Below are 16,232 nucleotides of genomic sequence, written 5' to 3' on the forward strand. Positions count from 1 at the left end.
ACAGTATAAATATAAAAGACGAATTAGTATTAAAAAGACTTAGAAAAGACCATACAAAGCTAACCCGCGGTTTCTTAACGGCCAAGAGGACTCTCCGATATACATCACATGCGGAACTCAAATCACCATTAAACACATTTTAACAGATTGTCGCAGATATTAAAAACGAAAGAAAAGAAAATAATTTACCATATCCCCTTTACGAAATCCTTGAAACAGAAACAACCAATAAAGTAATACAATATATAAGTAGAATGATATACTAATATAGTTGTAGGTAGGTAATACATTTAAATAAATAGAAATGATTGTAATTAAAAATAAAATACACTAATAGCCTTTATTGTTGCAGCGAATTATTGTTCAGTAAAAAAAAAAAAAATATTGTAATATTGTGTACTAAGATAATAGCGAATATCATCCATAAATAATAAAAAAATGCGCTGCAAAAGTTTCGACATAAAATTCTCTGCATTTTCAAAATCAATTGTTGTACTCGGTAAGCGTTGTTCTAGAGTCTAGACTATACAATATAATATGTATATAAAAAAATAAATACATTTTGTAATAAAATGCAGACCCTATTTATGAATGAGAAACACCATCCGAATAGGTTTTAATATAATATGAATGTATGATAAACATAACGTCAAATAATATTACATTATATACTTTGTATATAAAGTCAACAAGGGCCACGTCGGTACCTACCCATAAGGATCGCAAGTAACCATAGAAACAAAATTTGCGACGCCTGGTCGGACATAACGAGCATAATACATATTACAAAATACACCTTTTTCTGTCATTCTATACGTATAAATTATTATGTAATGTTATTATATTATATGTATATTTTGTTGTATAAAACCAATAGTTCAGGGGAGTGAATTCTAGTTGTTATCATCATCGTTTTACCAATAATATTGTAATCACCAGAATACACCTGCACGCGGTCTTTTCTCTCTCTCTCTCTCCCTCTTTCGTTCTATACACATGACGTATGAATTATACCTAAGTTTATTGTTATTGTGTTTGTACTTTGTAGGTATTGTGAAATCCGTATCCCTAACACAGGATAACATTATTAAAAAAAAAACAACCCCTAACCGCAGTCAATATCTTACGTTTCGCTACGAATTTGCAATTCTGAATCAATTATTTTTGTTCATAAACAAATAGAAAACAATATACACGTACCACGATAATTTATTGAAAAAATATGGATCAATGTGGTTGAATACGACGGTGTAAAATGAAAAAAAAATTTTAATTGAAAAATTGGTTTTTTTTTATTTTATTTATCCGAATTTATATCCACACGTAACTAACATATTATATTATATAATAAAAAATAACTATTTATTTTAACAGTGTATTATTCATAATATTTAATTCAACTATAAATTCACTATAAATATTACATAAATTAATAATGTCTATACAATATAGGCATATTATAGGCGATTATCACATTAATTAAACAAAAACCATCGGTTTCGTAATGCGATAATAAAAAATTCCAATTTATAGTACGTAAGTTAAAGTACATATAAAAATATCCATTCAGAAATGAAATCTAATTGGATTTAAACCGTTTCATTTAATTACGATTTGGACAATAACAAATCGGAATAATAAAGTTTAAACACTGTATATTTGACAATTAAAATACTGTGAAAATTAACTGTAAGTATACAAATACTAGACATAAAAACAAATCATAAAATCAAATTAATATATTCACAAACTATAAGGACGGTTTGAATATTTAAAAGTTATTGCTGAAAAACTTCTCGACGGTGATCAGCGTTAAAAAAACCGCATAAAACGTTTTAGAGATTTATGACAAAAATAACTGGTAGACCATCAATTTATTAAACCCCATTACTTACAGGGACACAATTTTAAAATGTGAAAAAAAATATATTATGTTTTACTTACAGTGAGGATAAAAAAAATTTCTACTTAAATTTAAGTTTACAGTAAGTATAAAAGTAACTTTTAGATATCTAAAGTTTTTGCTGAAACGCGTCAATATAAAAATACAAAATAAATAATACAATAAAATCAAATTAGTTCGTGAATAAAATAATATTATCGTCTTTGTTGAACAGATAGCATCGTTGCTGAAACATTCATCGCGTACAATCTAACTTCATTTTAATGATACGCATGAGTTTATTTGTCTATTAAGTCGGACGTAAATTCTAGCCATAAATGGTTTTTGAATGACAGCGGCTGCTAATGCAGTAACGTTTGGATAGTAGATAAACATTTTAATTATCATATAAAACTGTTATTTAATAACGGTTAAGTCATTATAAAAATTCCACCAACGATGTATCGTTTAATTCAAAAAACTATTATGCTTTGAAATAAGAGAAATAAAGTTTTGATTGTTTTTTTTAATATAATAATCGATTTATAAGAATTGGACAGCTACCAAATTATGAGATTTATCATAGTTATTATATAATATATTTCATTGTTATCATAATATTTTACTAACTATAGGTTACCAGTAATGTATTGGTAATTTTTTTCTAGGATATATGCTTAGCACATAAGTCCAAAAAAAAAATGTCCAACCAAACCTAAAATTAACTTATGGTAGGTCATGGGGTATACCACCGCGCCTTTTTATGTCAATTTATTTATCTATCCCTCCCCTTCCCCCAGAAAAATGATTTAGACATATTTACGCCATGCATCAGGATCAGATGGAGTTAGAAGTTTAGAACAATGCTTGGAAAGTTCCTTTAAAAAAGGAACTAGTTCACGTTCACGTTCCTCTTGTTAAAAAGGAATTAAATCCTTTACCGTCCTTGTCTTGAAGAAAGAAACTAGTTCCTTTCCTCGTTCCTTTCTAATAACGTAAAATAAAATAAAAAACATAGGTATATCGTACATGTTTATACTATAATTGTTTTAATTTTAAAATTTTAAACATAACACATTGTTATTTAGACATTTATTAATAGTTTTAACTTATATAATTAATAAACTGTATAAATAAACCACCGTGACAGAAATATAGAATTTATATTTTGTAAACATTATCAATAATATCGTATACAGGTTTATTTTTATAGCTCTTCATATTAGTTACTACATTTTAAAAGAAGCTATACCTATATTTTTTCCTTTTAATTTTAAAAATGATTTAATTACTTTTATTAAAAAATAAATGAACGAAGAATGGAACGAAAAAATCGTTGCTCTTAAAAGTGAACGAAATTCCAGTACGTTCCTAAACATGAAAAAAACAGATATTCTTAATAAAAAAAAATTTTAATTTATTACATAATTTTCTAATTATAAAATAATTGACTGACTATAGAATCTGTGAATCCTTATCAATGTCACTATTTTATACCATTTCTAATTGATTGTGATAAGGCATCTGTGAATAACTCTTTTGTTTCTGAGGCCGCTGTCGATACAATAAATACAATATTATTCTTATAATCGGCAGTCCCTTAAGTCAACCATAACCACAAATAATATTATAAAAATATCTGTGGACTGTGTCCATAACATTGATAGCTTTAAATAGTTGTATCCATAGCTGTGATTATAATTGTAAATCACGATGTAGAGAAGATATCTTCTCTAAATCGTGTTGTAAATATATGAATTATTGTTTAATATTGATATGATGGTTATTAGTCGATTATCATTAAAAAAAATTTGATAATTTTCCATCGTAGAAAATAAAGATAAAAATATTTTTTTGAAAGCGATTAATATTTTATTTTACTAAGTATTTGATTAATTTTGAAGGTATACGTGGGTATACGCGTGAATACTTGCGATCTCTAGTAATTTTACAGGGTATACGCTAAATCAGTAAACTAGTGATAGGGTATACGTCGTATACTCCCTCCAAAACACCACTGTATACATCTATATAACAACTTATTATTTAAAAAAAGAATTATACTTGTTTATCATATTATATTTGTGTTTCAGATATATTCAAGCAGTAGGTCAATTATTATTCTATGGATAATTTAAAATATGTCATTATTATTTAATATAAATATCATACCATTAACAAACATGGCATGAAAGTACAACTGTAATAATTATTACGATATTAAACAACGAAATTATGTTTTATATAAAATCAATTATTCTGAAAATTCTGAGTCCTTTAACTGATTCATCAATATCAGATTGATTTGTTTTTATTTTACAACCTAACATAATATATATATTAATCAATGATATATAAATATTGTAGTATTAATTAATTTGGATCATAATTCAGTTGCTGAACGGTCATAAATGTATAATTAAAACATTTGAGTTTCTAAATTTACGAAAACGTTGTGATTTTTTTTTTTAGTTTACCATTTAATAGATTTACTTATTTAACTATTAAAGTAGAGTTTCCAATTTTTTATTTTATACTGTGAGTCTAATTGCTAAAACAAACAATTCCTTTAAATCGTATTATAGTTTGTAAACAGTCATTTTATCGATACAAAATATATGTAATTCAAATGACTTATCTCAGTATAGGAACGTACCTAAGTGGAAACACTAATAGTTGATCAAATATTAAAGTTGTACCAAATTTTTCATTAATTATTATCGTCTTAACAATATTATAATCTTAATTCAGAGTATAACAGGGAAATTAAGCCAGCGTATATATTTTTTAAAGGACCAAAAAGATGTTTGCAATAACAATAAATTTACGATTAAAAAGATAATTTTGCAACTTTAATATAAGTACGAAAAATAATGGCCATCAGCCGGCTTATCATGTTTTATCGTGTGCAATGAAAATAAAATCAGTATTTCGTATTAACATAATTACAATACTATATACCAAACATGCTCAACCGCTTTTCTTTTTCAATAATTTAGTTATTCAATATCTGATTTTTGGAATACTGAAATAGAGTTAAAGACCATATTTTAAAATGATTGAGATTTTTTTTTACACGTACCTGTGAAGATACAAACTTCTGTTTGTCGTCATTTGAAACTATATACTATAAACTATGGTTTAGTGGATAATTTTTCTGAAAATGTTACATATTAAAATCAAAATTCAAACGAGTATTTTTTGAATTATTTAACTTTGTGTCGATACTATATGGTCGATTATAATGGGTTTGGAAGATATGGGGGGCCATGGTAAGTTGAAGATTTTGGTAATTTATATTAATACCTTTATAAATATTAAGAATTTATAAAAATGAACCAAGATTTGATATTACATCTATTTTGTATATTATTATCTTTAATATCAACATGTTAATGACTGAAAAACTACTCGTTTGAGTTTTGAATTATATGTAATATTTTACAGTAAAAGGAGGGGGGTATCATTTGAATAAACAGAAATTTGCATTGCGACAGGGCACTCTTTAAGTAGTAATGAAAATCTCAAGTATTTGAAAATGTTGTCTTGATGTTTATTTATAAGATCCAAAAATCAGAATTTTAATAAAATAATTATTAAATTAAAATTTTGATGAGAGCATCCTTCGTTAATTGCTTAGTAAATCAACATTAAATTAATACTATTAGTCGACAAAGAATTAAGTTTGTTTTCCTCACATGCTTTAAGTATCATCTATGAAAATTAAAATTATAGATAAGTGACTATATCAACTGATTTTTAATATTTCCTCTTATTGTGATGAACGATTTTTGAAAAATTCTTCAATTGCATTCTCAATTCCCGTTATTTTATTAATTACATTATAGAAGTAATAGAATACAGAAAACACCATCGGAATGAATTGTTGGCAATAAATTAACCATTTGAACGATTTAAGTCGATTTCTGGTGCACTTAAAATTGTTTACATTTTATCGTCCAATGAATGTTCACATTCACCGTATATTTTATACCCTAAAAAACGTACGCTGTACCGACGAGAAACCATTTTTCGAAATACATTTTATGCTACCGCTACCCATTTAAATAAACACGATTAAATTGAAATAACTCTGTAATCAATTAGGTACCTGTACAAAATTATCTGTTCAACGGGTGCAACATTTAATTGTCGATAAACATCGAAGAAATCAATAACTGTTGTAAATATTTGTCCAGTTGATGTTGGTTATGGCAACTAGCGTCAATATAGTTTTATATATAAATAAAATATTATATATGTAGGTGCCTACCTACATTGTAAGTATAAACCTACACAAAAGTAACTTTATTATTCAATTATTTGATAAATTGTTTTGAATTATTATTGTTGATTATACCTATTAAACTTTATTTACTACCAATTAGTATCCATTACTTAACATATTTCGGCTTGATTTTGAAAATACAATTTACATGCTTGTTTTTAATAAGAACTGTTAAAAAATTTTTTTTATGAATTATATTCAATATTGATAAAGTCTTGTCACACGATCATCTGAAAATTCTTCACAGTGAACGTACAAGACAACTATTTTTTATTCCGAAACAATACTCATGTTGACACTGTCTGTATGACTGATTGCGTTCACCTGTTTTATCTTGTAGTCTTTTTTTTTTTATGTTTCTCGATTGATTCCAGTCGGGCGATTCACCGTGGGACATTTAACCTAATGAGTCCATCTGACCCCCGTGCTATCAACACGACTATTACTATATTCTACTAATGAATAAATAAAATATACGAAAATCGCCAATTGCTAAATACGGCGCTGGTTATTATAATTGTCCTCATTACCATATACCTTAATATTATAAACTACTTTTTATACAACAAATTTCATTTCTAATTTCTCGGTAAATTATTTGATTAAATTATTCAAACTATATTTTTAGTAAAAAAGAACTGTTTTATATTTTTACTTCACTTTGTGCCCACTGGCTACCAATTTTAGAATTCAACGTTTCCATATACAAACGCATTGATGTAAATAATTTAAAATGCGTAAAAATATAAGTATAAAAGAATCTTTTGTTGTTTACATAATACAGGTATATAAATCTAAATTTGATAAATGTATACGTTAATCGGTTAATATATGAAGTATTGATGCACAATTATTAATGGTTGTTTGAAAATCGATAAGCTGTTCACTGTGTTTGCGGTTAAAAAGACTTTTTCCATAATAATTCTATGTGTATATGATTTGTGATTATACCACAAGGAAATATACGTGTAATTGAAAAAAAAAACTTCAAACGTTCAAATACATATTATATTTTTTTACTCACTCGGACGTGTGATCGTAGATAGTTCGTAGTAATGTGTACAGAGAAATGACGACCAACGGCGTTGACCAGGCCAACGTCCAAGACCATCGGACTAGAGTATCTTCGGACGTAAAGGCGAACACAAGAAGAGTGTGCAAATAAAAACCTTCAGCCAACATCCACGCGTAGTTGGTTAGCAAAAAGTAGTGCAGAATAACGTGTAGTATTTGACACCACCACTGTAGGAACATAAAATCATAAACAATATGTATTGTTAGTAAATATTCCAGTGGCGTATTTAGGTTTTTGTCTTGTGGGGGGGGGGGGGGGGGGGCGGTATGATTTTATCCAGTAGCTCCGCCTTTCAAGTTAGAGGCCTTAAGTTAAGATTCCGAAAATTTTTGTATATTATATACAACATATGGGGGGAGGGGATTGACCCCCTTGATCCTCCCCCTCCACACATAAACATGCCACTGAAATATTCTAACGCTTTTAATTTTTGACGGAAAATTCTGATTAAATAACAGTGATATAGTAATATAAGTGTATAACACTTTACGAAAACGTATCATGCTCAAGTTGAAAAATATTATTTAAATAAATTCCAAGAGCGTCGAATTAAAGTTATTTAAATACGAGTTCCTATGTTACAGATATTTAATAGTTTTATTAATTTATGATTAATCAGGGCTATTCATTAGTCTTTCACTTAGGAGTTGTACAGTTGACTGACCACAGGGAGAGTTAATTTAAAACTAAAACTTAATACTACTGAATCGATGTTGAATTCAAAACTCATCAGTGCTTTCATTTTATCTATCGTTAGCAAGCCAACGAAGCTGTTTTAAGAATTAGATGTGGATGCACCCCAACCACAACCAAATGACGCGCCTGTTTATAATACTATGTATTATCATTATCAAAGTTGTATTTAATTGTTCATTAAAAGTTTCGTCAACTATAACTTTAAAGCATCTTAGTTGTATAATATTATTTCAAAACAAGTAAATGTGATAAAATGTATGTTAATTGTATAGAATGATTTGATTTCGAGACACATTATAAAGTTCATAACGGAATTTTAAAACCACCCTCCATTGAACATTACAAAATAACTATTTAAAGATAATTATTTACCTACTAATATGTTAAATGTAATATTCTATTTTTAAGTGTAATTTCTCAGACGTTTTTAACTAAAATGTTTTTTTCAAAATTTATTTATTTTCAAATTTAAAAAAAAAATCATATAAAATCTATTGCAAATTCATCAAATCCGATTAGTTTAATTTAACTATACAACTTAATTGAAACTTTTTACGGATGAGTTAGAGTGAGTTATAATGAGGAATTAGATTTATAATGAAACTATTCGAAACCTCATTTATATTCTTAGCTGAGCTTAGTTAAAACTGAAAATATTTACACTTAACTCTACTTTTACAAATATTCTAATTAATCGTATTTGATAAGATCTGAGCCGATTTAAGCTAAAATGTATTATGTTTAAAACTGCTTATTAACCAATATTAACATAATATCATAATTAAAACCGTTAGTACCTACCTATAACGTCTGTCTTATTTCGAAAATAAAATTAACGAAGAAAAATGAATAAATGATTTAAAACAATATAACTTCCTTAGCGCCTCGGTGCTCTAGTGCTAACATCGGGCTTAATAAATATAAATCCAACGTGTGCTAAAAAAAAGTTTGACTTTTACGATTAGTTTTCCCTCTTTTATAGTTTTACCTTACGATCGTATTGAGTAAATATTTTTCCACTGTGACCCTTCACGTTAAATATTTTACGAATATACGTTTCCTTTTTTAATAACGCTTAAGAGATCCTTGATTATATACCATTCATTTTAAATGATATTTTTAACGTTAAAAAACTACGAAAAAATACACCGATTAAACTGTGGGTTTTAGTCCGTTGGGTTGATAATTAGTAATAAAAATACTACCAATTGCATCGTAGGACAATAAAAAAGTAACCAAATTAAAAATAATAAGAAAGAAAAACATTTAGATAATTCCTGCAGTCAGGTAAAAACTGAACGAAAACACAAGACAAACTAGCACAATGGCCGCATACTGAGGTAGGTAAAGTATACAGATTAATAATCTATGGAGTTTATTATTTATTAAAAACTGTACCAGATAAATAGCTAATTTGTTTATAATACCTAATATTTTGGTGCAAAGTTTATTAGTCGGAGGTTAGACTGTAGTTGAATAAAACAATGGAACAATGTGTTTATTGACTATAGTTCACTTGTCAAGACCTATTGAATGGGGTGTGACTGATAATCAACTAATGGAATTCAATATGGTTGAAAAATTATAAGGGAATAGACAGCAAGCCAACGTCTTCTCATTTGTTAGGATACGCATCAAGGCCTCTGCACCTTCCAGCACCTGACAAACGTTACTTTTAGAAAAAATAATTTTGTTAAATCCATAAATATATCAACGTTGCATTGTTATAAATTTAAGTACTTACTAATGGAAAAATGTAATTTAAAATTTTTTTAAAGTTTAAACATTATAATAACTATAAAAAGTATATTATTTTTTACAATAAAAACATTTTTTTTTTTTTTTGCAAATTAATTACCTAAAATGAAGTAGGTGATAAAAAAAACTTATATAGTTATATCTATTCATTTATAGAATATCTGTATATTCATATTATATTCTATAGTGTATACTGTCTCATTGTAAGACATTTGTTTGCTCGATAACTTCTGAATATAATAATATATTGAGGTAAATTAAGTTTTTATTATTATTATTACCTATAATAAACATTAAAATTACTTTTTTCTTTTATTCAATTTAATTTTGAATTTATTTTTTCATTGTTTTCATTTTTTACACATTTATAAATGTTATATATATTTATCATTCTTGTATAAATATGACAAACGTTAGATGGTAAAATAAAAACAATTTACACTTGAGCAAAGTCAAGTTTAAAGTAAACCGAGTTCCTAGAGAAAAAATATTTTTATATGGGCAAAATCGTATACAATAACTATTTATGAATATAATAGTAGGTGCATAAATGTTTTGATTAAAAAAAAATATTTATTTAAATTCCCTACGTTTGAAACGATATAAATGAAGTCTGGTTATAATCATAGAGCTTATTTATTTTTTTGTAGGTTATTAAGTAATACAGAGGTAGGTAGTTTATATATAATGCATAGGTTTTTAGATTATGTTAGTTTCGGTTTCAAACGAAAAATAATATAAAACTAGCTCCTTTATAATATCTTTTGAAATTATGGTGAAATATAGATGAAAAACACATGTTAACAGTGGCATAGCCAGGATTTTTTTTTTGGGGGGGGGGGGGGGAGGGTGATCAAGTTTTACACTTTTACACAATAAATACGTACTAGTACAGATAGATAGCTGAAAAGTGTTAATACTTATAATACATTTTTAAATATTTTAAATACAATTTAAGACTTTTTAAGCGACCATCATAGACCATTAAAATAATTTTTAAATTTCCTTAACATTTGGGGGGGGGGGCTACAGCCTCCTCAGCCCCTCCCATGGCTACGCCACTGCATGTTAATACTACATCGGTGTTATTAAAATAATCATTAAAATAATAAACTAATGATTGGTACCTAACATATTATATTTTATAAAGACAATTTTTCAACATTAATTGAAACTTAATTTTACAAATTACATGGTATTAACTTTACAAACAGTATATAGGTAAATACGTTTGTTTAACTATATTAATATATTTGTTGAAGCTTTTGTGACTTGGTATATTATTATTAATAATTTAACACCCACAAGGCAGACTAACCTATACCTATCTACATGGTATATTTATTATTGAAAATATATTTTACTTCGGAAACAATTAGTAACAATTACATTCATTCGATGAAAAATATACAGTTTCAATAAATTCGGAAACGTATTCTAAACTAAAATTAAATTAAATATATTCATTATATGACTGTAATTAATATAATTCTTAGAAATAAAGGGGTGGGCAAGAAAAGAAGTTTTATTTCTTGAACTGAAAGTAAGACTTGAAACCCAATTAAAGAAAAAAAAAACTTGGTGTATTATATTTTCCACTTAATGAATTATGCACAAACACTACATCGAAATACTTAGGTGCACGTATAATTTACCTAGGCCAGTGTGGTTAGCAATTGTAACAGTTGGTAGTGACTTGTTTCTATAATCTATTTAGTACCCAAACATGCAATAAAGCGTTATTGTAATTTTATTTTTCATGTTTGTAAACTTGTATTAGGACTGAGATTTCTGTAGGATTCTTAGCTGTTGGAGTTATTATCTATAAATACTAAAATACCATTTAATATTTTATACAGTACTTTTATGATGAAATATGATGAATATCAAGTATAGGTATTTAAGTTTTTAGTTTGTTAGTAAATTTTTCACAAATGAATAATACTTATGCTGCAAAATTATAGCCTGTTTTATGTAAATTAAACTAAGTAACTTCATGATTTTGCTCTCATGATGGTTAACAATATGATATGCTTAATTGCCAGTTGAATACTCTTTGGATATAGAACGTTTATAGACAGATTACGTCTTATGAGCGAAGATAATATTATATTCGTTCATACTATGTGAAGTTGAAGAAAATACATGGGGAATATAGCTTAAAGTATCCAAACGTGATTAATAAATAGGTCGGCACTCGGCCGGTTAAATATTTTTGTGCGACGTGAAAAATAAACGCCTTTTGAATATTTTAACTAGGCAGGTACGGTACGACTTACGGAAAACCACACGGTGCGTTTATGATACAAGAGTGAAAAAAAAAATGCAACATTGTTGGGTATATTTAAATAATATGATAAAAGCGCGATCAAAAATACACATTGGTCTTGTGTACAATGAGTTTTGAAAATAAACACGCGGTGCTGATGAAAAACTGATAGGAAATTATTATTTCGAGAACATGTTATTATATAAGTTATTATAACACAGCGCAGTATACATATATCGTATATTATGCGGTCGTAATAATATGCGAGCGCAGTCGTGACAGCATTATATTTTCTATTCGAAGGTGAAACGGAGGAAAAATATTGTTATTGTGTGCTCGGTTCGAGCAATACCCTGTGGGTATTTTGTTAGAAAGCCCCCCCCCCCCCCCCCCCCACACACACACATACACACACACCCACACACCCACCGTCTCCGGTTAAATTTATGCACGACGGCTCGGAAATTTACATACCCCGTTGTGAAGTACGACTGACGGATGCTCGACGACCAGCCTGTACCACAGCAGCCATAGCAGGTTATTGATAGCGAACGACGTGAACATGTGCGTGTGCAATGTGTTGCGTGCACATCTCAGAGACCTGTAAGTAAAAAAGGTAAACGTTTAGACGTATAATATAATAATACATTATTATTATTATTATTATTATTATTGTGTCGCCCACAATAGTTGTTGTTAACCGATGACGTGTTGTCGATACGAAACCGTAATGGGTTTTTTTCTACTACGGGTTTCGACATGGATTTTACGCGAAAAGTGTCGGTATAAATATTTTGCGATCGCGGCACCGTATTTAATTTAATACGAGACTATAAGCGTTTGCAGACAAAAAAATCTATTCGATTGTTGTGCGCATATTATTGTTTGGTTACGTAGGCATATGCTGCAGGTTGTCTTGATGAATATTGTTATATATTATTATTGTAGTCGACAGACGACGACAGTTGTCACATAATAATATATAGAGGTAAAATGATATTAGGTTTGGTATGGTAATATGAATAAACTTACATAGTTACATCGTGTAAAAACGTACCTACAGACTATTTTTTTGTACAGCTCAATGCAACAGTTGGGAAAAAGGTAACAATTATAATAATTGTATATATGATTTTTTAAATTATATTATATACAATTACGCATAAACTGATCCTTATTTCAAGAATACATCAAAGTCAATCCAATGCTTTTATGTTAATAGTGTCATGAATTACTTGTGTTTTCAAAACAGGATAACACGCTTTTCCATGTTCAGTTTTTTTGAAAGGCACATCGTTAATCTCAATGCACAAGACATACATTACATATGTAACGTAGTTTATGTTGAATTTCAAGTAAATTGGAATCATGAAAACTTATTTGACGTCAGGCCGTCAGTGGTTCATATTTCATTTGTAAATTGAGAAATAAACATTATTTTATTTTTTATTTTTTAAGGCTTCGATTACAAAGATTATTAGCCTAGTGACATTTACAAACTAAAAGTTTCATACATATTAAAAGAGAAAAAGAAACATATTATCTATACAGGAGAATTATAGTTTATCATCTAAACCAATTAATTTAAAAAAAAATTAAAATATTGGCGATGTTGTTTTGATTGAGGGCTTCTTCGAGTGATGTAGGATATTTGAGGAAATGGCGTAAAGATGCGAATTGGGGGCAGTTGATGATTATATATGTGTTCAATTGTAAGGGGCAAGCTGCATGAGTCGCACATTGGTCTGAGTTCCTTGGTGATTAAGTAGGAGTGGGGTAATATTGGAGTGACCTATTCTAGTTCTGTTTATTATTATTTGTTCTCTCCTTGATGCATTTTCAGGGTATGACAATTTTGAAACTGTTTTTTTTGACGTTCCATTGTTTGTTACTTATAAATTTCAGTGTGAATTGAATAATTTCTGAAATAAATATTTGAGAATTTCTTAAACTCTTATAGGAAGGATTATATCAAATAGAAAAAATAGTACGTTGTACATGTATAAAGTATATTTAGCTTTGAATTAATCATCGCAATATATATCCATCTATTTTCTCACTGAAGATGTACTTCAAAGGGATTGACATTGTGTGAGCTTTTGAAAATTAAACGAGCTACTGATGAAATATAAGGAAAGTTCATTCCATTGTCGATGAAACCAAATATATATACTTATGGTGGGGCATATTATGTAAAAGAGAATACCTATTGTAATTCAATGTTCATTCATTGGCTTTATAAGATAATTAAATATTATCTGATAGTATTTTTGAAAATATTTTGGATTCATTATATAGGTAGACTATGATAATACGTTCTATGAATAACGTTTTTCAAAATGTGTTTGATTTCATAAAATGTTTCATGCAAAATCGTTAAGGTATTTAAACATTTAAAATGCATGATAATTCTTTAGACGGGTAGATAAAAGTAGGTGACAAAAAAAAAACTAACATTTAAAAAGTTTATGTAAAATTAAATTATGCAATTTACCATCTAACAAAATTGTAATTGTTCTTAGGTTTTATTAAGAGTTGATTTAAGAAAAGCTATTATTTATCATTACTTTTAAATATGAAGGCGTTCGTGGTGAATGTCCAATGCAATCTCCGTTATTGTTATTATAATTTATGGAGAGACCTTTACTTCTGACATTACACTCATTAGTCTAATGTGGTCTATCATTACTCATTATAGATCAAATTACCCGTCTTATTTAAAAAATATTATTATTTATTGGGCACTTTTATTATTAAATTATATAAAAAAAAAGTTACTTATACTATTATAAAATAAAGTTCTCTAAACACGATAGTTTGACAATAGGATTAAAAAAATCATGTTACGTAATATATTACAGAAATAAGTTTTAAATAATAATCTATGAAGTATATATAGGATGTCATAAAATTGTATACGGTTAAAAATTAGATAAGTTTAAAAACTTCTTCTTGATAGTAAAATTAAGCCAATTATTATTTATTTTATGGGTTAAGAAGATAATTTAACGTAATATTTTATTTTAATTTTTTTATAGAAAATGCGTTTATTCCGAATAATTGTAATTTTATTCAAAATTAAATACGTTTTTTATAAACTATACGTTAATTAATATGTTTAAAAACATATTATTATCTTACATAGCATTATATAATATTTCGATGAATAATAAATAGATTAAACACTTATAATAAATGTAAAGACGATATCTGTGTCGAGTATCCGAAGAAGTAGATCCATTGAGTTCAAAAATAAACAGACGATTTTTAACAAAACACAAATTAGCGTGAACTCTTGCATCAATGCCCGTGTACATATAAATACTCCATCTGAGATATTTTTCCCTGATACCATATGCATACCCCAAGCCCCAGGGTGCCGATGCACTAACTGTCATCGGATTATTCTTCAAATAATAGCTACACTTTGTATACATCAAACGCATTTGCATCATATGCGTATTTCAAATAAAGATTATAATATCACTAATACTACATTATGATTATTGTCCAATACAACATAACGAACTACTATAACCTAATGGTTCTAGCGCAATAAATAATTTTCATCTAAAATAGATTGTTATTTCGTTTTGCTGTATTCCAAAAATATGTATGGTTCATTCACAATTTATTTTTAGATTCTGAGCGGAGCGAGGTAGCTAGTGGTTTTACAATGGTGTTTATTTTTCGTTTATTTTTATCGTGTATACAAAATTTCTACCAGAAGGAGTGCTTTGAGTTCAATATATAGTAACTTAACTTTTAGCAAATTGGATCAAAATGGTACTTAAGAGATGTCATTTTTCGATTTTCTCAATAGTTATTTAATGCCACGAGAAAAACTACCGACAAATTACAAAAAACAGCTAAAAATTCTAACGCTTTATTTATCACTATATAGAAACGAATAAAATATTATAATGTTATAATATCAATTCAACTTACACTATAATAAATAATAGCAATATCCACACTGACAAACTGTCTCCGCTCAGAATCGTTTTTCTTATACGACATATTATATCATTGAATTCAAGTTTAATTCAATCCATTATACATTGAACCACTTGTAACCTACTGTACATCAGAGCGACATCCACATACCGACTTTTTTTTTTTTACTATTAATGTTTGATTTTCGATCAAATTGAATCGTTTACATGTATATCAATATACATGTTTATGTAGGTTGTAAGTATATATATATAATATATACATTTTTTTTTCTGACAACGGTAAACCTTTTTTAAATACCATTAAT

The 16,232-nt window shown here is 27.7% G+C and overlaps 1 protein-coding gene across 5 annotated transcripts in view; it reads right to left on the minus strand.

Moving 5' to 3' along the window:
- LOC132943174 (calcitonin gene-related peptide type 1 receptor) overlaps nt 1–16,232 on the minus strand; it is a 153,916-nt gene that overhangs the window by 24,438 nt on the left and 113,246 nt on the right. For all 5 annotated transcript variants that reach the window (XM_061012031.1, XM_061012032.1, XM_061012030.1 and 2 more), the window contains exons 6-7: nt 12,443–12,569; nt 7,195–7,412 (exon numbers count right to left, since the gene is read on the minus strand). In XM_061012031.1, the coding sequence (XP_060868014.1) occupies nt 7,195–7,412; nt 12,443–12,569 (345 nt within the window). The remainder of the gene's footprint in view (nt 1–7,194; nt 7,413–12,442; nt 12,570–16,232) is intronic.

The sequence above is a fragment of the Metopolophium dirhodum genome, chromosome 4 (genome assembly GCF_019925205.1).
Source record: "Metopolophium dirhodum isolate CAU chromosome 4, ASM1992520v1, whole genome shotgun sequence".
In the NCBI taxonomy this organism is placed as follows: Eukaryota; Metazoa; Arthropoda; class Insecta; order Hemiptera; family Aphididae; genus Metopolophium; species Metopolophium dirhodum.